This window comes from Osmerus eperlanus, chromosome 25 (genome assembly GCF_963692335.1).
Source record: "Osmerus eperlanus chromosome 25, fOsmEpe2.1, whole genome shotgun sequence".
NCBI classification, from domain to species: Eukaryota; Metazoa; Chordata; class Actinopteri; order Osmeriformes; family Osmeridae; genus Osmerus; species Osmerus eperlanus.
Window position 1 is genome coordinate 10,308,005 of NC_085042.1, and position 22,836 is coordinate 10,330,840.

At 52.0% G+C, this 22,836-nt stretch overlaps 1 protein-coding gene across 1 annotated transcript in view; it reads left to right on the forward strand.

Moving 5' to 3' along the window:
- Nucleotides 1-22,836, forward strand: part of fras1 (Fraser extracellular matrix complex subunit 1) — a 57,607-nt gene that overhangs the window by 5,658 nt on the left and 29,113 nt on the right. Inside the window, exons 5-19 of the mRNA XM_062451056.1 lie at nt 1,725-1,868; nt 3,383-3,523; nt 3,724-3,864; nt 5,100-5,267; nt 7,631-7,771; nt 8,465-8,608; nt 11,296-11,451; nt 13,262-13,408; nt 13,532-13,675; nt 16,021-16,161; nt 16,286-16,426; nt 16,721-16,861; nt 17,116-17,386; nt 19,200-19,284; nt 21,518-21,853. Of these exons, the coding sequence (XP_062307040.1) occupies nt 1,725-1,868; nt 3,383-3,523; nt 3,724-3,864; nt 5,100-5,267; nt 7,631-7,771; nt 8,465-8,608; nt 11,296-11,451; nt 13,262-13,408; nt 13,532-13,675; nt 16,021-16,161; nt 16,286-16,426; nt 16,721-16,861; nt 17,116-17,386; nt 19,200-19,284; nt 21,518-21,853 (2,441 nt within the window). The remainder of the gene's footprint in view (nt 1-1,724; nt 1,869-3,382; nt 3,524-3,723; nt 3,865-5,099; nt 5,268-7,630; nt 7,772-8,464; nt 8,609-11,295; nt 11,452-13,261; nt 13,409-13,531; nt 13,676-16,020; nt 16,162-16,285; nt 16,427-16,720; nt 16,862-17,115; nt 17,387-19,199; nt 19,285-21,517; nt 21,854-22,836) is intronic.

The window sequence follows — 22,836 nt, forward strand, 5'->3', positions numbered from 1 at the left end:
CACACATTTCTACTCATCTTATCTTTCAGTAGCTGTCACTCTTACATGTTGTAATAAAAGATTGTGACTTAATTGACTTTACCAGAAATAATAACCTAGCAGCAGAGCAGAGCTCCTGTCCTCTGCACCAGGAGTAGGACAGGCTGAAGTAGACAGCTGTAGCTGTACTCTCCCAAGCAGGAAATGAACAAACGTCATTAAAGACAGGCCAGGCCCATCTCAGTCTCATCTCAACCCTAACCCTATAACCCATCTCAGTCAGGCAGGTCAGCAACAGCTAACCCTAACCCCCATCCCTCCCCCCATCTTCCATCCATCCATCCCTCCCTCCCTCCCTCCCTCCCCCCACCCCCATCCCTCCCTCCCCCCACCCCCCATCCCTCCCCCCCACCCCCCATCCCTCCCCCCACCCCCCATCCCTCCCCCCATCTTCCATCCCTCCCACCCCCCACCCCCCATCCCTCCCTCCCTCCCCCCACCCCCCATCTCTCCCTCCCCCCACCCCCCATCCCTCCCCCCATCTTCCATCCCTCCCTCCCCCCACCCCCCATCCCTCCCTCCCTCCCCCCACCCCCCATCTCTCCCTCCCCCCACCCCCCATCCCTCCCCCCATCTTCCATCCCTCCCTCCCCCCACCCCCCATCCCTCCCTCCCTCCCCCCACCCCCCATCCCTCCCTCCCTCCCTCCCCCCACCCCCATCCCTCCCTCCCCCCCACCCCCCATCTCTCCCTCCCCCCACCCCCCATCCCTCCCCCCATCTTCCATCCCTCCCTCCCCCCATTTTTCCTTAGGTTAGGGTGATGATTAATAAACATCCTTCTTCTCCTGTAATATTGTCTTTGCCTTGATGCTATCAATTTTTTTTTGTTCTCCTACTTTGTCTATTTTTAGACAATGATGAATGGGAGATGATTCCAGAGCTGTTCTGAGGAAGATGGGCGTGTTCTGGGAGCCTGGCAGAGTCTCAGTAGAGATGATGTTTGCTCACCGCTTGACAGCATCTCGTTGTGTTAGCTGAGAGTTGACAGGAAGAGTAGACACATTAGCGGCTGGTCCCAGATCTGTTTGTACTTTTGCCCGAATAGTCACCCGGTTACTGTTGCCTACTTTTTTCACTTTTCATCCTACCTGTTTATTTTAGGCTGGTAGGACAATCTGATAGCTAGATAAATTCTGTAGCACTGTAAACATCGATAAATCAATGTACTCTTTCCTTTTTCTTTGCTGTGATTGTTTTGTCATTATCACACTATCCTCCTGCCACACAGTCTGGCTCACAGACATACAGGGCCCTGGTATGTCCTGGTGGATGCGGGACACATACAGGGCCCTGGTTCCTCAGTGCTGCTAAATATACTCAGAAATTTACATCAAGAGCACTCTGGCTACAAAGCCATCTGCTGAGAGAAGATCAAGGCACAATTTCTTATCAAAGCGCCAGTCCCAGTGTCAGGGAGACAGAGAAGGTGATCAATATTTCATCAGCTCCTCTTGTTCCTGTGTGAGGTGTAAGCTGGAGGAGCTCAGTCCCCCCCCCCCCCCCACACACACACACACACACACACAGACAGACACACACACACACACACACACACACACAGACAGACAGACACACACACACACACACACAGACAGATAGGAGAAAGAGATCACAGTCACTATTTGAAGGGACCTCAAAACAGTCTGCTGGGGCTTCTGACCGATATTTCTCCCTCTCTCTCAGGTTGTCATGAGTCATGTTCAGAGTGTGTTGGGCCGGGTCCAGAGGAGTGTGTGTCCTGTTCCTCCCCAGCCCTCCTGCTAAGAGAGGGTGTGTGTGTCTCAGACTGTGGACCAGGCTTCTACACGCAGAGAGGCATCTGCTATGGTGAGCTGCTGCTGCCCTGACAAACCTCACCCCTCACCCTCCTCCCACTTCACCCTCCTGACCCTCCTCCCACCTCACCCTCCTCACCCTCCTCACCCTGGTGCCTCCCCTGGTGCCTCCCCTGGTGCCCCCCCGGTGCCTCCCCTGGTGCCTCCCCTGGTGCCTCCCCTGGTGCCTCCCCTGGTGCCCCCCCTGGTGCCTCCCCTGGTGCCTCCCCTGGTGCCCCCCCTGGTGCCTCCCCTGGTCGTCCCCCTTGTGCCTCCCCTGGTGCCCCCCCTGGTGCCTCCCCTGGTGCCTCCCCTGGTGCCTCCCCTGGTGCCCCCCCTGGTGCCTCCCCTGGTCGTCCCCCTTGTGCCTCCCCTGGTGCCCCGCCTGGTGCCTCCCCTGGTGCCTCCCCTGGTGCCCCGCCTGGTGCCTCCCCTGGTGCCTCCCCTGGTGCCTCCCCTGGTGCCTCCCCTGGTGCCTCCCCTGGTGCACATGCTAATTTAGCATCTCCGGCTCTCAGAGACTCTCCAGCCCACATCTGCATTTTCCATTACAGCATGGATTAGCGCTCTCCTGTGAACACTCTACGCTCAGTAAACACATTATCCTGGGAGATAGCGGCCCACAATGCACCATTCCCGTGAGCGGGAGACACAGTAACCTGCAGGTGAAGGATGTGCTGGTTCCCTCCCTGGAAACCAGCCAGTCAGCTGGCAGAACCACAATCCATGTTGAATTGGAATTTGTTTATTTGTATTTTACTCTAATGAAGTTCCAGATCTGCTTGAATCAGCATATGCATAGTTTCTATTTTTAACAGAAGAGATGGTAGCGAGGGGCAAAGCGGTGATGAGTGAAAGGACAAAGCTGTTGTTCTCAGGTGGGGATGAGTGGAAGGGCAAAGCTGCTGTTCTCAGGTGGGGATGAGTGGAAGGGCAAAGCTGCTGTTCTCAGGTGGGGATGAGTGGAAGGGCAAAGCTGCTGTTCTCAGGTGGGGATGAGTGGAAGGGCAAAGCTGCTGTTCTCAGGTGGGGATGAGTGGAAGGGCAAAGCTGCTGTTCTCAGGTGGCGCCTGAAGGCAGCCTCCTGCTGAAGCTTGAGGGTTGTGGGGGACGTACCCATGGGCCATCTTAACGCACGTCAAACCTTTGAGGAGCTGTGTGAGGGTCAGGTGAATAAGAGAGTGTGGAAACACGAGCAGACATGGGGGACTTCCTCCCTGGCTCTTCCGGCTGGGTGTGTTTGTGTGTTTAGTTGCGTTGACAGCTGACATTTCTCATACCCTCAAGCGTGGTTGATGAAATGTTTCATCAACAGTCATGTTTTAGCACGTTGGTTTTCTGAATGCCTTGTATGTAAGGGAAACCCTCACATACAGACCATATAGATCCAGGAGGATTCTTTGTATTCAGACTGTGAACTGTGTTCAGAGTTTTGTCTGGAATCACAAGCAGAAGTTTGTTTGTTGTCAGTTGCACTGAAGTGAAGAGCCAGTACTGAAGCTGATCTGTGTGACTGTTCCCCCCCAGCCTGCGACCCCTCCTGCGCCTCCTGTTACCCTGACAACCCCAAGTGCATGAGCTGCCCCCCAGGTTTTGCCTTGCATCATGGGAAATGTGTTTCCGACTGTCTTGAAGGGCATTACCTTGAAAGTGACAGCAGGTGTAGAGGTACGTATCTCTTCAGAACCAAAACATGTACTACAAACTGTCTTGAAAACATCTATTTTGTGTCCACATTTTGAGGTCTCATTGAGGTGTGCTACTATTTTATATAGTGTCCATTGACACACACAAACATCACTGTGAGCATGTGACTGAGTACCACTACTGTAAGCCAGCATGTGTGACCTGGGTCCTCTTGCCTCCAGCTTGTCCAGGTTCCTGCTCCTCCTGCTCTGGACCCGGGGGCTCCCAGTGCTCGCGCTGCCCAGACGGACGCTCCCTCAGTGGGGGCCGCTGTGTGGAGGCCTGCGGAGAGGGGCTGTATCCTCAGGACGGGGCCTGCCACAGTAAGAACAGTTATCACTTCACACAAACACAGCTACCAGTTATCACTTCACACAAACACAGCTACCAGTTATCACTTCACACAAACACAGCTACCAGTTATCACTTCACACAAACACAGCTACCAGTTATCACTTCACACAAACACAGCTACCAGTTATCACTTCACACAAACACAACCTGTTGCTTGTTTGTTAATTAATCCCAATGATCCTAGTAACACTTCCCTTCGTTGCCTTTTGAGCCCTGCATCCCCCCCAGCCCTGCATCCCCCCCAGCCCTGCATCACCCCCAGCCCTGCATCCCCCCCAGCCCTGCATCCCCCCCAGCCCTGCATCCCCCCCAGCCCTGCATCCCCCCCAGCCCTGCATCACCCCCAGCCCTGCATCACCCCCAGCCCTGCATCCCCCCCAGCCCTGCATCCCCCCCAGCCCTGCATCCCCCCCAGCCCTGCATCCCCCCCAGCCCTGCATCCCCCCCAGCCCTGCATCACCCCCAGCCCTGCATCCCCCCCAGCCCTGCATCACCCCCAGCCCTGCATCACCCCCAGCCCTGCATCACCCCCAGCCCTGCATCACCCCCAGCCCTGCATCACCCCTAGCCCTGCATCCCCCCCAGCCCTGCATCCCCCCCAGCCCTGCATCCCCCCCAGCCCTGCATCCCCCCCAGCCCTGCATCACCCCCAGCCCTGCATCACCCCCAGCCCTGCATCACCCCCAGCCCTGCTTCCCCCGTACATTAGACATAATCTCAGCCTTCTATTGTTCCTACAAGCCGCATGCTTGCTAATGAGCTCACACATCATCGACTCTCCTTCAGGGGGACACAGTAACAGCTGGCTCAATCAAGCGCTCTCACACAAACTGGAGCTGTTATTACCTTGTATGTGATGAAGACAAATGGAAACTAGATCCTTGGCTGGGTTGTGAGTGTGTCTAACCCTAAACCCCCTCCCCCTCTCCCCCAGTCCTAACCCTCTCCCCCAGTCCTAACCCTAACTCTCTCCCCCAGTCCTAACCCTCCCCCTCTCCCCCAGTCCTAACCCTAACTCTCTCCCCCAGTCCTAACCCTCCCCCTCTCCCCCAGTCCTAACCCTCCCCTCTCCCCCAGTCCTAACCCTCCCCCTCTCTCCCAGTCCTAACCCTCCCCCTCTCTCCCAGTCCTAACCCTCCCCCTCTCTCCCAGTCCTAACCCTCCCCCTCTCTCCCAGTCCTAACCCTAACTCTCTCCTCCCCAGGCTGCCATGTGTCCTGCCGGGTGTGTCTGGGTCCCGGCCCGTCTGGCTGTCTGGCCTGCAGGAAGCCAGAGGAGGCTCTGCTGCCCCAGGGTGCTGCTGGGGGTGGGGGTGTGTGTGTGTCGGGTTGCACCGCACGCCACTACCTGGACGCGTCACACACCTGCCGAGGTGGGTACACAGTGTGTGTCTCTGTAACCGCAAGTGCTGTTTGTTCATCTTCAGTGAACTTACAGCAGTGGTATTTCACTGCCGTTCAAGCCTTTTGTTGTTGTAACAGCCTTTTCAGCTTCTGGTTAACAGACTCTGTGTCTGTGTGAGTCCTCGCAGTGCTTTCACACCTGCCAGGACTGGGAAATTCCAGCTTGTCTGAGGCCGAACAAGACCTCTGTCACTATCTGAGCTTACATCCCCTCTTCCTATGAGCTCATGGCTTATCTAACAACACTCAACTGCTCATTAGGGGGGAGAGGCCAGCATTTACAGGAACAGAAAGACACCACTGACATCCTTTTACTGCTTTCCATTCCCACGCTGCAGGGGCAGCTCTGGAGCACTGCGCTCGCTTTACAGTCAACCACCAGCTGGACCCTACAGCTCACACAGAGCACAGCTAGCTATTACTGTAATTGCAGCGCAGACTCTGGAGTTCATGTAGCTTCCTGTTAGTTTATACATTCTGGCTTTCCGGAGAAGAATTATCCTTCCATTGTTCATCTTTAGCTGTTTATTTGTTTAGTTTTTTTTCAACATTCAATTTTCAGTGTAAATCCTAACTGAATGTGTCTCTAAAATGGAAAAGCCATCCATTTAATCCTTAGGAGAACATGCATTCACTGCTGTCAGCTCTCTGCCAACTTTGATTTACATTTACATTTAGTCATTTAGCAGACGCTCTTATCCAGAGCGACTTACAGTAAGTACAGGGACATTCCCCCGAGGCAAGTAGGGTGAAGTGCCTTGCCCAAGGACACAACGTCAGTTGGCATGACCGGGAATCGAACTGGCAACCTTCGGATTACTAGCCCGATTCCCTCACCGCTCAGCCACCTGACTCATATTTTTATTTGATTAGGGTTCTTCTTTGACTATTTATTCATCTGTATGGCCTCATGTGTTTGGCTGTGGTTCCTTGTCAGAGCTTAAAAGCGTCCTGGTGCTCCTAGAGCAGGACAGTGAATGTGGTGGGGCTGCAGGGGTCAGGAGGGACCGGGGGGGACATGCACAAGGCCCCTAGACAGGTCAAAATGGAAGGACAAAACACACACATACAGGCTCACCTCTGCTCTGGTGACAGATCGGGTGTCTCAGAGGAAATTCCAGCCTGTAAATCCCTCTCTCTCTTCAGTCCCCACCCCTGTAACCCTACCTCAGCATACAGATAGTCAGAGTAGAAGGCTTAATGCAACTCTGCGTTCAGGCCACCCCTAACTGGCTCACTCACAACACTAACACACCACACATCCTCCCTGGGAAACTTCTGAACATGAAAAGGGAAGCGAGATCATAAATACGTCCTGAACACTGAACACATCTTGATCATGCATCCTCAGCAAAATCCAAAGTGAAGTACATTGGCCTATTCTTGTGTCAAAATCCTCAGAGAATGAACTAGCAAGGGAATGAATTTGAAAAGTACCAGGATCAATATCCTCCCCCACAACTGCCGACAAATTAGCATAGATATCCCAGAAGCAATAAAAGGTAGATGGTGACTGCTGTCTATCTTTTTCTCCTCCCCTTCTTTCCTCCAACGAAGGGCATGTTGACAGCGGTCCTATTTAATATGCCCTCGGCATTGTGAGAGAGAGAGAGAGAGAGAGAGAGAGAGAGAGGGAGGATAAACTCAATTACAGAAATAGATGGGCTTTTTCACTGTTGACAAGTTAAGCTGCCAGAGCAGACACAGGGTGTGTCTGTCTGACTGGACAGCCCCATGACTGTTCCAGCTCCTGCTGCTCGACACACGTGTGTGTGTGTGTGTGTGTGTGTGTGGGCGGGGAGTTGGGGGGTGGGGGTATGGAGGTTTGTGGAAGTGCAGGTTCATGTGTCTCTCTGTCACCCGCTCCTGAACACAGTGTTGAGTAGGAGCCTGGCTCCTCCCAGCCTCTGGGGAGCTGACGGGCAGCAGGTAGGATCTGTCCTGGAGGTGTACAGGAAGTCCCTCTGTTAGCTGTCTGACACTACACAAACACACACTCCTATTACACACACACACTCCTACTGCACTACACACACACACCAGCACAATTCAACTTAAGAACACACATTTATACACTGTACACACAAACATGCACGTACACACACACACACTTAGAATCCGGGTCTGAGTTCTCCTAGCAAGAGCCTGACAATAGCTGTCTTTTTGTCCTAGATTTCCCATCAGTAGTTAAAGCTCTGCTACCAGAACAGTGTTAAAATGCTCAATATTTGTGTCAAGTCAGCATCAAAGGCTTTCAATAAAACGTTCTCTTTCCTTCTCACTTTTATCCAAACAAAGCCTCAATCCCTTCCCTCTCTTTCGATTCTTCCAGAATGTCACACTTCCTGTCTTCAGTGCATGGGAGGAAGTGCCCACAACTGTACTTCCTGCTCTGCACCCTTCATCCTCCACGATGACCAATGTGTCTCTGAGTGCCCCCAAGGCTTCCACGTCCAGGACAACACCTGTCTAGGTGAGAGGACCGCACAACTATTAACATGAGGAAATTAGACTTTGAATGTTAAATGTTTGTAAGGTTACTTATACTTGATGCAACACTAAGCATGGGTGAGCAGAAAAAGGGAGACGAGCTTCTGGAAGCTACTCCACTGAGGCATGAAAGCATCGTGCAATTAGTCGATACGATTCCCTCGTGTACCAAAGCATATGAAAAGGTATGAAGCATTTCCCCAGAGCAGCATCTCTTCCAGGGAGAATCACCAGGCTCACCTGGTCAGAACGCTAAGAACACTCATTATGTTTCCATGGAAATTAGTTTAATTCCACCATTAAACCATCTGCCTGTCCCTGGTTTACAGACTGAGGCAGTAGGCTGATACCCTGAGTCAGCAGACCGGCACTGCTTGGGTGCCTCGACAACTTCCTCTAATTAACTGAGGAGGATTGGAGGCAACAAAAGGTTGCCTTCATCTAGAATTCATTAGAAAATCTTCTTTTACGATGATGACTCTTCATTGGCTGCCTGTCTTAACTGTTCATGTTCTTATCGGTACTTCTAGTTACATTATCTACTGTGGTGTACGATACTGTATGATACTGCTACGTAGTGTCTTAAGAACACAAACAGGATTCCCTTCATTGAACGCTGGGAGCTATAGTATTGAGTTATGTCATCATTCCTAATATGAACTCCTCCTGCCCCCAGCATGCCACCCCTCCTGCCCGTCCTGCTCCGGGCCCTCCCAGGCGGACTGCCAGGCCTGCGCTCCCCAGAGCTCCCTCCACAGCGGATACTGCAGGACGCGCTGCCCCGAGGGACACTACCTCGGCCCTGCTGGGTCCTGCCAAGGTGAGGCTGACCCCTGGGCGGAGTAGGGAGAACTAGTGTATCAGAATCTGAATAAAGTTTAATCGCTAAGTAGTTTACACAACTGTATGTGAGTGTGTTTGTGTGAGCGTGTTTGTGAGTGAGAGTGTGTGTGTGTTGATGTGTGTTGATGTGTGTGTGTGTGTGTATGGACTGTGTCCTATTATGATAAGTAAACACTACTGGAGCAGAGTCCCTGGAGAAGATCCTTCCTCAAACTTTCTGGAGCATTGTTTTAACAAGGAACACGAAGATATTCTTTACCTAGCTGGGCAGATGGATTTCTCCTCTTTCCTCATTGCCCTGCTGTGCATAGCTTGTGTATCTGAGACCCTGACTCCCTGGCTGGAGTTAGCAGGAGTGGCTGTTCAGTGAGATGCAGAGGTGAGATGCAGAGGTGAGATGCAGAGGTGAGATGCAGAGGTGAGATGCAGAGGTGAGATGCAGAGGTGAGATGCAGAGGTGAGATGCAGAGGTGAGATGCAGAGGTGAGATGCAGAGGTGAGATGCAGAGGTGAGATGCAGAGGTGAGATGCAACTGCTCCTAGGATGAGGAGAGAGTGTGTTCCCTAGGATGAGGAGAGAGTTTGTTCCCTAGGATGAGGAGAGAGTTTGTTCCCTAGGATGGGGAGAGAGTTTGTTCCCTAGGATGAGGAGAGAGTGTTCCCTGGGACCTTAATTGATTGTCCTCAGCCAAAAAAATAAAATAAAAGATGGCTTGTGGCACTTCAGACACTGACATTGTACTTAACACCCCCCACTGACACGCACACACCGATTAAACAGCAGCAGAACTAAAAGTTCTATTCAGAGCTTAAAAACTGTGATACCTGTTTGTGTGTGTGTGTGGCAAAGGAAATCAGTTTGCCCCCATCAGGGATCTATGGAGCCCCATAACTGCATAATTTCTAGCTAACCATGGTTACTGTTACCATGGTTACTGTTACCATGGGGTAAAGTTTGAGGGGAGCCCAAGGGTGATTCTCCAGCCTGGCTGCTGTTCCCTCCTGTTCCAAGGTGACCCTGAGCTGGACTGGGATTAAGGGACACATCTCTTAAAAGCTCTTGTTTAATATTTATAGGATCAAGCAGGATGAATGTTCTGGTCTGCAGAGCCTCGCTTCACTCTTTGACAGGCGTCCCTGGTGTATCGTGGGCTAAATCTTTCATTAGGCCTCGAAAAACAGGCTAGAACATTCAGACCGGCTAATTGCAGCCAGAAGACGGTTCTGCTTCCCTCAAGCGATAACGTTTCACCTCTTTTAATGGGTGTTCATGAGAGCTAGTTCTGCTATGGACTAATTCGATTTTGGATTTCTCAAACCCTTGGGTTGTTTATTTTGACAAAAAACTTCTGGATTCTACAGGCAAACTTTTCAGAAACATGTCTTCCTTGGTAAATGTAATGTGTTGAGTCTGCAGTCATTCAGATCTGCAGACCTGAAATCTGCTCTGCTGAGGGTTAGAACACTGGAACTCAACAAGGAGGTCAGGATCAATCAACACCAGGTTATTGTTATAGCTCGTCTGAACATCCAGTCGATAATACAGAAGTTTCATGTGTTTTTCCTCCCTGTGTGTGTGTGTGTGTGTGTGTGTGTGTATGTGTGTGTGTGTGCGTGTGTGTGTGTGGAAAGTCAGTGCTACTTCATGTATGTGTATGCTGATATGAGGAATGTTGATATGATATAATGTGACAGAAAGGGGAGGTGTAGCTGTGAAATGATAGCAGTGTTGTCTGTAGTGTTGATGTTGGCTCAGGGCCAGGATCACCTGGGAGCTGGCGGGGAGATGAACACAGGGGACAGCTTTCAGTGGAGCGCTTGTGTGTTTGAATATCACCCACACTATTTCATGTCTATTGTCCTCTGTGTTAAACAAAGCCTCAGTTCACTTGAAAACAAAACATTTTCAGAAATGCGCAGACTTCAAAAACACCTACTTTCCATGAGGAAGAGGTGTCTTAATGTCACATTCACACAGAGTGGCATGCTCTCCATAGTGGCACCCTGACCCACAGCCCAGCTGAGGAGAATCAATCAATCAAACTTTATTGAAAAGGGTTTCGTTGGACAACCTTCCTGTTCAGTAAGGATGAAAGTCTGCGGAGGTCTGGTGGATCTCTCCCTCCCAGTGTCTCTGATCCACAGTCAAGAGAGGAAATCTTCCAACAGTTCTCAAGGTCTGATCCTGTACCAGCCCTGCTACTTATCCCTCTCATCAGCTGGCTGTCTCCTGGTGCAGCTGCTGTCTTCTTAGATAGTCATCTGACTCCAGACCTGCCCACTTGCCAGCCAAGCCTGACCCACTGCCAGATAACAAAGAGGAGCGTGTGATCCCCTCTGTCTGCCAGCCCTGCAGATAGACAGATATGTCTGGTAGTGTGTGTGTAGGTGTTTGCAGCCTGCAGTCATGTGTTCATGTGTCCCCTGTGTCCCCAGCCTGCAGTCATGTGTTCATGTGTCCCCTGTGTCCCCAGCCTGCAGTCATGTGTTCATGTGTCCCCTGTGTCCCCAGCCTGCAGTCATGTGTTCATGTGTCCCCTGTGTCCCCAGCCTGCAGTCATGTGTTCATGTGTCCCCTGTGTCCCCAGCCTGAAGTCATGTGTTTGTGTGTCCCCTGTGTCCCCAGCCTGCAGTCATGTGTTCATGTGTCCCCTGTGTCCCCAGCCTGCAGTGAGGGCTGCCAGCGCTGCACAGCCGACCTCCAGACCAGGGTAGGCAGCGTGTGTCTGTGGTGCCAGGTGCCCAGGACCCTGTTGCTGGGCGACCACTGTGTCTCCGCCTGCCCCCCGGGGCGCTACGCCTGGCACGGAGCCTGCCGGAGTAAGACCACCGCTACCACACCTGTTTACCACACACACACCACTACCACACCTGTTTACCACACACACACCACTACCACTCCTGTTTACCACACACACACCACTACCACACCTGTTTACCACACACACACCACTACCACACCTGTTTACCACACACACACCACTACCACTCCTGTTTACCACACACACACCGCTACCACACCTGTTTACCACACACACACCACTACCACTCCTGTTTACCACACACACACCACTACCACTCCTGTTTACCACACACACACCACTACCACACCTGTTTACCACACACACACCGCTACCACACCTGTTTACCACACACATACCACTACCACACCTGTTTACCACATACACACCGCTACCACACCTGTTTACCACACACACACCGCTACCACTCCTGTTTACCACACACACACCACTACCACACCTGTTTACCACACACACACCACTACCACACCTGTTTACCACACACACACCACTACCACTCCTGTTTACCACACACACACCGCTACCACACCTGTTTACCACACACACACCGCTACCACACCTGTTTACCACACACACACCACTACCACTCCTGTTTACCACACACACACCGCTACCACTCCTGTTTACCACACACGCACCACTACCAGGCTGGTTTACCACACACACACCGCTACCACACCTGTTTACCACACACACACCGCTACCACACCTGTTTACCACACACACACCACTACCAGGCTGGTTTACCACACACACACCGCTACCACACCTGTTTACCACACACACACACCGCTACCACACCTGTTTACCACACACACACCGCTACCACTCCTGTTTACCACACACACACCGCTACCACTCCTGTTTACCACACACGCACCACTACCAGGCTGGTTTACCACACACACACCGCTACCACACCTGTTTACCACACACACACCACTACCAGGCTGGTTTACCACACACACACCGCTACCGCTCCTGTTTACCACACACACACCACTACCAGGCTGGTTTACTCATCCTAGCTGGATGTCTTCATCCTAGATGGATGTCTTCATACTAGCTGGATGTCTTCATACTAGATGGATGTCTTCATCCTAGATGGATGTCTTCATACTAGATGGATGTCTTCATCCTAGCTGGATGTCTTCATACTAGATGGATGTCTTCATACTAGATGGATGTCTTCATACTAGATGGATGTCTTCATCCTAGCTGGATGTCTTCATACTAGATGGATGTCTTCATCCTAGCTGGATGTCTTCATACTAGATGGATGTCTTCATCCTAGCTGGATGTCTTCATCCTAGATGGATGTCTTCATCCTAGCTGGATGTCTTCATACTAGATGGATGTCTTCATCCTAGCTGGATGTCTTCATCCTAGATGGATGTCTTCATACTAGATGGATGTATTCATCCTAGCTGGATGTCTTCATACTAGATGGATGTCTTCATCCTAGCTGGATGTCTTCATACTAGATGGATGTCTTCATACTAGATGGATGTCTTCATACTAGATGGATGTCTTCATCCTAGCTGGATGTCTTCATCCTAGCTGGATGTCTTCATCCTAGCTGGATGTCTTCATACTAGATGGATGTCTTCATACTAGATGGATGTCTTCATCCTAGCTGGATGTCTTCATACTAGATGGATGTCTTCATCCTAGCTGGATGTCTTCATCCTAGCTGGATGTCTTCATCCTAGCTGGATGTCTTCATACTAGCGTTGTGGTTGTTTGGTAGACTTGTTGGCCGTCAGAGTTTGTCTCTGTGGACTGACAGTGTCAGTGTCTCCTCCCAGGATGCCATCCTTCCTGTGAGGCCTGCAGCGGGGAGGGGCCTCTGTCCTGCACTTCCTGTCCCACCCCCATGGTCCTCCTGCCCTCTGGGCTCTGCTCTGCCAGCTGTCCCAGGGGTTACTATGCCAACGGAGACAGAGTCTGCAATGGTGAGTATCGCCCTGGTGACAGACCTTTCCTCAGACAGTTTAAAGATGTCTTCCTGATGACCTCTAACCCTGATGACCTCTGACCCTGATGACCTCTAACCCTGATGACCCCTGGATGTGCAGCGTGTGACACCCCGTGCCTGAGCTGTGAGGCTGCGGGGGCTTGCCGGTCCTGCAGGGATCCGTCCCAGGTGCTGCTGTTTGGGGAGTGTCAGGACAGCTGTGCCCAGCAGTACTACCTCAACACCACCACCAGAGCCTGCACAGGTACCCTCCTCTGCCCCTCACACCCCCTGCTGACTCACTCACCCAGCCCCACCACCAGAGCCTGCACAGGTACCCTCCTCTGCCCCTCACACCCCCTGCTGACTCACTCACCCAGCCCCACCACCAGAGCCTGCACAGGTACCCTCCTCTGCCCCTCACACCCCCTGCTGACTCACTCACCCAGCCCCACCACCAGAGCCTGCACAGGTACCCTCCTCTGCCCCTCACACCCCCTGCTGACTCACTCACCCAGCCCCCTGGATGAGGCCTTTCATGTTTATCCAAAGCTCGTCTTTTTGTTATTGTCCCAACTGTGAGCATCTCAAAGCATATATTTAAATGCCGCAAACCTGCTGTAGCCTGCTACATGTTTTCCTTCTTTTTTTAGATAAGGTAAACATCAAACAGCTTTTGCTATTTTCTGATGTTAAAGCAGGACATTGAAGGTATTCTATGGAAATGACTGCTTGGTGCAAACACTAAAGTAAATCTTTTATCCTTTATCGGGAAGGTGTTGATAATAACATAATTCGGGTTTCCCAGGCCCTAGGCCCTATAACAGACCTGCTAACCTCTATCTGACATGATTAAGGTTATGCTAACTGCTAGTAGTGGGGAAAGGAGATGAAGTAGATTTGCTTTGAGATGACTAGACCATGGAGACTGTTTATCCCCCGAGCCAGACACCGCTACCTGGAGAACCCTCTGACCCCTGAGTGAACCTGCAGAGGAAGCTAGCTAGCTAGCTCGCTAACTTTGGTTGTTGTTCTGCCTGAGCTGCTAATGAGGAGGCTGCGGTGACCTTAAGCCTAACATGCAGAACAGACGAGACAGGGAAGCGAATCTGAACCACATTAGAGGAGTTAGCAGCAAGATCCAGTGTTGCTGTCTGTCAGCTGTCAACACACTCACTGCTGCCGGAGCAGGTTGTCCTGTTTCCCTTCAGGGTGAATATGTAGAGGAGGTCTGATGTCTGAGGCACCATGTCACCTGACTGAGGCACCATGTCACCTGACTGAGGCACCATGTCACCTGTCTGAGGCACCATGTCACCTGACTGAGGCACCATGTCACCTGACTGAGGCACCATGTCACCTGTCTGAGGCACCATGTCACCTGACTGAGGCACCATGTCACCTGACTGAGGCACCATGTCACCTGACTGAGGCACCATGTCACCTGACTGAGGCACCATGTCACCTGACTGAGGCACCATGTCACCTGACTGAGGCACCATGTCACCTGACTGAGGCACCATGTCACCTGACTGACTGGGCTGCTGGAACCTTAAGACCAGAGGTACTAGGGTTCATTAGTGCAGGGAATGTTCTGGACTGACCAAGTAGGTTTGGGCTACATTTCTACCTCCCCTTTTCTCTTACACACACACTTTAACACACACACACTTTAACACACACACACTTTAACACACACACGCGCGCACAAACACACACCCTTTCTCTGACATTTTCTCTTTCACACACACAAACTCACACACATTCACTCACATTCACACACACGCAGTGATCCAGATATTCATGTTTCTCTTTCTTCCTCAGACGCTAGGCTGTGTCTGTCACTGCCAGTGTCACTCTCTCTCTGGATTATTTGTGCTTCCTATCTCATATTCCTACTGTGTCCTACACTTTCTTCTGACCCTGAGTTAGGTTTGTGTGTGTGTGTGTTTGTGTGTGTGTGTGTGTGTGTGTTTGTGTGTGTGCGTGTGTGTGTGTGTGTTTGTGTGTGTGTGTGTGTGTGTGTTTGTGTGTGTGTGTGTGTGTTTGTGTGTGTGTGTGTGTGTTTGTGTGTGTGTGTGTGTTTGTGTGTGTGTGTCTCCATCAGCTTTGCAGGATGGTATTCTCACTTGTGTATGCCTCTCACAGATGCAACTATGTCCTTTTCTCCTCTACTCTCTCCTCTCTCCTCCTCCTCTCATCTCTCCTCCTCTCTCTCCTCTCCCCTCCTCTCCCCTCCTCTATCTCTTCCTCCTCTCTCTCCTCTCCTCTCCTCTCTCTCCCCTCCTTTCTCCTCTCTCCTCTCCTCTACTCTCTCCTCCTCCTCCTCTCTCTCCCCTCCTTTCTCCTCTCTCCTCTCCTCTACTCTCTCCTCTCTCCTCCTCCTCTCCTCTCTCCCCTCCTCTCTCTCTCCTCCTCCTCTCTCTCCCCTCCTTTCTCCTCTCTCCTCTCTCCTCCTCCTCTCCTCTCTCCCCTCCTCTCTCTCTCCTCCTCCTCTCTCTCCCCTCCTTTCTCCTCTCTCCTCTCCTCTACTCTCTCCTCTCTCCTCCTCCTCCTCTCTCTCCTCCTCCTCTCTCTCCTCCTCCTCTCTCTCCCCTCCTCTCTCCTCAGAGTGTGACTGGAGCTGTAACTCCTGCAGGGGTCCCCTGGTGTCAGACTGTCTGCAGTGTATGGAGGGGCTGGTTCTGCAGGAGGGAATGTGTTCCCAGGCCTGCTCTCCTGGATCCTACCAGCACGGGGACACCTGCCTGCGTCAGTACCCCACTCTCATGAGAACAGTCAATGTCTTATTAAAACTAATGATTGATTTGAACTAAGTTAGACATTTGACTTGAAGTTAAAGCTGCAGTGTGGTGATGTGTGTTCTTGTGTCCAGGCTGTGAGGAGGACTGTGAGCAGTGTCAGGGTCCAGGTGTCTGTGAGCGCTGCCGTGCCCCCCTCATGCTGCGGCTGGGCCGCTGTGTGGCAGGCTGCGGCAGGAACTTCTTCCTAGATGCTTCCATGCAACTTTGCACACGTGAGAACTTCAGTCAGCCTCAACGCAGTCTGTTTAGATGTTAATGATTGATTTGATTGATCTTATTTGATGGACCTAAGTAATAAATGCAATCAAGTGATTCTGAGGATCAACAAGGGTTTCAAAGTGGTGGAAAATTCCTAGAGAGTTTTTGAAGTATTTTCAGGGAAATTTGTGAACTTTTCTATATTCATTGTTTAGTTTCTTTTGTATTCATCGTATATCAGTCAGATTGCCAGGTATTAGAGGAGGGCAGGTGTAAGACTAGAACAGTGAGAGCTTGTTGTTCTGCAGCCTGCGCCAAGGACTGTGTGGAGTGTGAGGAGGAGGATCTCTGCAGGGTGTGTCGTTACCATGCCTACCTGAGAGACGGACGCTGCGTCCCTGACTGCGGACGCGGTTACTATGCCGACAAGAAGACCATGACCTGCTATGGTGAAACATGAATTCTGTTCCATCGTTATGCATGGAGTCTTTACATGCTAATATGCCATTGAAAATCTATATCTAACCCTGACACAAAAATGTTTTTTTTTTTTTTTCTGACAAGTAGACCCATATATTGAAGCTTTTCTTCCTTCCTTCCTTCCAACCCTTCATCCCTCTCTCACCCTCCCTGTCCTTTCTTCACCCACCCTCCCTTTATCTCCCCCTCCCCACACACACCTCCACCCCCCCTCCCTCTCCAGTTAACACCCACGCCCCCACCCTCCGTGTGAACGGCACCTTGCTGGTGCCCCTTGAGGGGATGGTGCCCCTGCCCCCCTCCCTGCTGTCTACCCAGGGCCCCCCCGGGCCCCCCGGGCCCCTGTTACTCCAGCTGCTGCAGCCCCCCAGCAGTGGGCGCCTGGTCGTGGTGGACGGGGGCGGGGAGCGCCCACTGGCGCGGGACGACAGTTTCTCCTGGGCCCAGCTGCAGGGGGGGGCGGTGCGCTTCAGCCAGGACAAGGACAAGCCCAGGTAAGGGGGTGTAGATGTGCAGGTGAAGGTTTAGGGTTAGGGGGTTAGGGGGTTAGGGTTAGGGTTAGATGTGCAGGTGAAGGGTTAGGGTTAGGGTTAGGGTTAGGGTTAGATGTGTAGGTGAAGGACAGATAGGGTTAGGGTTAGATGTGTAGGTGAAGGACAGATAGGGTTAGGGTTAGGGTTAGGGTTAGATGTGTAGGTGAAGGACAGGGTTAGGGTTAGGGTTAGATGTGCAGGTGAAGGACAGATAGGGTTAGGGTTAGGGTTAGATGTGTAGGTGAAGGACAGATAGGGTTAGGGTTAGATGTGTAGGTGAAGGACAGATAGGGTTAGGGTTAGGGTTAGGGTTAGATGTGTAGGTGAAGGACAGGGTTAGGGTTAGGGTTAGATGTGCAGGTGAAGGACAGATAGGATTAGGGTTAGATGTGTAGGTGAAGGACAGATAGGGTTAGGGTTAGGGTTAGGGTTAGATGTGTAGGTGAAGGACAGGGTTAGGGTTAGGGTTAGATGTGCAGGTGAAGGACAGATAGGGTTAGGGTTAGGGTTAGGGTTAGCTGTGTAGGTGAAGGACAGGGTTAGGGTTAGATGTGCAGGTGAAGGACAGATAGGGTTAGGGTTAGGGTTAGATGTGCAGGTGAAGGGATTAGATATCTCACGGATATTGGAATGGATGAAATGTTTGACGTGTTGGGTGTTTCTGTGGACGAGTGTTTCTACCTGTAGTGTCAGTTGAGTGTGTGTGTGTTATGTTCCTCAGCGCAAAAGATCACAAGCAGCTCCCACAATATTAACCAGAGCCTCAGATCCTCACAGCCTCACAGCCTCACAGCCTCACAGCCTCAGATCCTCAGAGCCTCACAGCCTCACAGCCTCAGAGCCTCACAGACTCACAGCCTCACAGCCTCAGATCCTCAGAGCCTCAGAGCCTCACAGCCTCAGATCCTCACAGCCTCACAGCCTCAGAGCCTCAGATCCTCACAGCCTCACAGCCTCAGAGCCTCACAGCCTCAGAGCCTCACAGCCTCACAGCCTCAGAACCTCACAGCCTCAGAGCCTATGGTCTGAGATCAAGAGTTGATCTCCCTGCTTTTTACTGCGTTCATTAAAACAGCCCTTCATCTATAATGAATCTTCCAAAATGCAAGACATATTTGGAGGCATAAAATTCAGTTCAGAAACAACTTATATTACTGCCTTCAATTGAACATTCTCTCACTTTTCATATTTGAATAGAGGGATATTGTTCAGCTGTCAACTTATTGCAATATGTCCGTAATTCAAATCCACCTCCCAACCACTTTATTGACAGAAAAGCAGCCATAGCAATAAACATGTGCAGCAGTCTTGTACCGTACTAAAAATAAATCATCATAAGTAACTGACACATAATAGCAAAGGCAATTTATTAGCATAGCTTGAATCTGGAGCTTTGTACAGTTGAGGTGATAGGAGAGGTGAGACCAGTAGAGTTGAGGTGATAGGAGAGGTGAGATTAGTAGAGTTGAGGCGATAGGAGAGGTGAGACCAGTAGAGTTGAGGTGATAGGAGAGGTGAGACCAGTAGAGTTGAGGTGATAGGAGAGGTGAGACCAGTAGAGTTGATAGGAGAGGTGAGACCAGTAGAGTTGAGGCTGACAGGAGAGGTGATATGAGAGGTGATACGAGAGGTGAGACCAGCCTGTGTGCTGCTGCCTCCAGAGGTGATTACAGCTGCTGACTCAGCAGTGATCCCTCTGGACTCTGACTCTGATTTTCCTCCCTCACTATTTCTCCCTCTCTTTGCTGTGTGTGGTGTGTGTGTGTTACTCCAGGAGTGGGGAGTTCACCCTTCGTGTTGCAGATCTCCAGCCCTCCTCCCCGGCTCAGACTGTCCATGTGCAGGCAGTGTCCATGCAGGTAGGACACACACACACATTAAGAAGAAGATTTGTCACCCAGTCAAGAGGAGAGTATGGTCTCTGCCTGATGGCTGCCAGTGGTGGAGGGAGAGAGAGAGAGGGAGGGAGGGAGGGAGGGAGGGAGGGAGGGAGGGAGGGAGGGAGGGAGGGAGAAGGAGATTGATAGATAAATACACCCCTCATTTCTCTCTTTCCCTCTACACCCCTCCTCACTCTCTCTTTCTCTCTATATCCCTCCTCTCTCATTTGTTGTCTGTCTGCTTGTCACTTTGTCTGACTCATTTGATCTATCTCCCTCCCTCTTTGTCTCACTTTCTGTCTCTCTCTCTCTTTCTCTCTACACCCCTCCTCACTCTCTCTGTCTCTCTCTCTCTTTCTCTCTACACCCCTCCTCACTCTCTCTGTCTCTCTCTCTCTTTCTCTCTACACCCCTCCTCACTCTCTGAGTCTCTCTCTCTTTCTCTCTACACCCCTCCTCACTCTCAGAGTCTCTCTCTTTTTCTCTCCCTCCTGATCAGAAGAGCATCGTGACTGTGTTGCCATGGACATCCTCTCAGATCTAGAGATCTGTAGATGTTCTGTGTTGGCTGAGCCTTGATAACAAGCTGTCAGATGTGACGGTGTGAGATGTTGCTGAGAGGGCGTGACCCCCAGGCCTCAGGATCACTCCCTGACCCCTCCCTAACCTTAACCTTAACCCAAACCCCTAACCCTGACCAAAATAGAAAACAATTAATTCATAGGTTCACTGCCCTCCCCACCCCATCCCCACCTACTTACCCCCACTCTCCTACCCCACCCCCACCCAGTGTTAGCTCTGTGATCGGCTGCTCGTGTCTGGCAGAGGGGGAAGTGAGAGACGAACAGCAGCCGTCAGCCTCGGCGCCACGGTAACATGCCTCAGCGCCACGGTAACATGCCTCAGCTTGTAGGCTCCTCGTAGGTGGTCTCACGTTCCCCCTCATCTCTAATGAGACGCATAAATAACACTGAGACACATGGCACAGTGCCTGACCCCATACAGTCAGATAGTCGCCCTGCAGGTCTGCTGTGTCTCCTGACCCCATACAGTCAGATAGTCATCCTGCAGGTCTGCTGTGTCTCCTGACCCCATACAGTCACCCTGCAGGTCTGCTGTGTCTCATGACCCCATACAGTCACATAGTCACCCTGCAGGTCTGCTGTGTCTCCTGACCCCATACAGTCAGATAGTCATCCTGCAGGTCTGCTGTGTCTCCTGACTCTACAGTCACTCTGCAGGTCTGCTGTGTCTCCTGACCCCATACAGTCAGATAGTCACCTTGCAGGTCTGCTGTGTCTCCTGACTCTACAGTCACTCTGCAGGTCTGCTGTGTCTCCTGACCCCATACAGTCAGATAGTCACCTTGCAGGTCTGCTGTGTCTCCTGACTCTACAGTCACCCTGCAGGTCTGCTGTGTCTCATGACCCCATACAGTCAGATAGTCACCCTGCAGGTCTGCTGTGTCTCCTGACCTCATACAGTCAGATAGTCACCTTGCAGGTCTGCTGTGTCTCCTGACCCCATACAGTCACATAGTCACCTTGCAGGTCTGCTGTGTCTCCTGACCCCATACAGTCACATAGTCACCTTGCAGGTCTGCTGTGTCTCATGACCCCATACAGTCACATAGTCACCCTGCAGGTCTGCTGTGTCTCCTGACCCCATACAGTCACATAGTCACCTTGCAGGTCTGCTGTGTCTCATGACCCCATACAGTCACATAGTCACCCTGCAGGTCTGCTGTGTCTCCTGACCCCATACAGTAAGATAGTCACCTTGCAGGTCTGCTGTGTCTCCTGACCCCATACAGTCACATAGTCACCTTGCAGGTCTGCTGTGTCTCCTGACCCCATACAGTCACATAGTCACCTTGCAGGTCTGCTGTGTCTCCTGACCCCATACAGTCACATAGTCACCTTGCAGGTCTGCTGTGTCTCCTGACCCCATACAGTCACATAGTCACCTTGCAGGTCTGCTGTGTCTCCTGACCCCATACAGTCACATAGTCACCTTGCAGGTCTGCTGTGTCTCCTGACCCCATACAGTCACATAGTCACCTTGCAGGTCTGCTGTGTCTCCTGACCCCATACAGTCACATAGTCACCTTGCAGGTCTGCTGTGTCTCATGACCCCATACAGTCACCCTGCAGATCTGACTCCACCCTCTCCCCCAGCCTCCCTGCAGATCTGACTCCACCCTCTCCCCCAGCCTCCCCAGGTCCTCTCCCTGCGCCCCCTGGAGGTGGGGGTGGGCCAGGCGGCTGTGTTGTCCCGGGCCGTGCTGCAGGTGCAGGACCCTGACAATCCCCAGGAGGTCCTGGTGATGGTGCTCACCCCTCCCCGCCACGGACGCATCAGCCGTCTCCACGGCGAGCGTCTCCACGGCGAGCGTCCGCTGGGCCGCTTCAGGCTGGAGGATCTGAGCGGGGAGCGCCTGCAGTACATCCACCAGGGCTCGCAGCCCGGCAACGACTCAGCTCTGCTGCAGGTCAACGACGGGCACAGCTACCTCAACATCCTGCTGCTGGTGGACATCACCCAGAAGGTAGGGGGGAGGAGGGAGGGGGGGAGAGGGGGGGGGGAGAGAGAGGGGGGGGAGGGGAGGGGAGAGAGGGGGGGGGGGAGGGAGGGGGAGGGAGGGGGAGTTGCCTTGGAGGACAAACCGTTTTTTTTCCTTTGTTGCCCCATCCCAGGGGGCGAGGTGAGGCCTGTCTGGGCTGGGAGGTGTCTAGATGTCTAGACTGATAGCAGACAGACCTTCTCAGCTCTCATCCACTACAGCTCTCTTCCCTGCAGGCACTGCTACATCATCACCTCCCGACACACCCACACCTGACACACGCCCATCCCTGACACACACACACACACACCTGACACATGCCCATCCCTGACACACACACACACACCTGACACACGCCCATCCCTGACACACACACACACACCTGACACACGCCCATCCCTGACACACACACACACACCCACACCAGACACACTTCTCATCTTGCAGCAGAGGGCTGAAGAAGTCATATTACCTGCATACCCATACACACCCAAGTACATTATGCACTCAGGCTTGCATTCATACAGACACTACATAAGAGTTGAACACACCCAGGTCATACATTCATAGTTACACTATCTAATAGATTTTCACTTTCACAACCTAACTGTTGTGACCTAAAAGTTTGATATTATACAAACGCTCACACACACACACACACTCACACACTCACACACACACACCTCTTTCAGACCCAGTCTAGACAGCCATTGTGCAGCGTCAATAAGCTGATGCAAAGCTCCATTGACCGCCAGCAGACAGGTCAGTTAATTTAGGCCGCGCTCCTCTCCTCCATAAATCAATATCCTTCTGTCCTCCCTCCTATATTCACCCTGGCTTCAGAGGCTGTGACGCTGCTGTCTGTCAGGCTGGACCTCAGGTAGAGAACCTCAGGTAGACAACCTCAGGTAGAGAACCTCAGGTAGACAACCTCAGGTAGACAACCTCAGGTAGAGAACCTCAGGTAG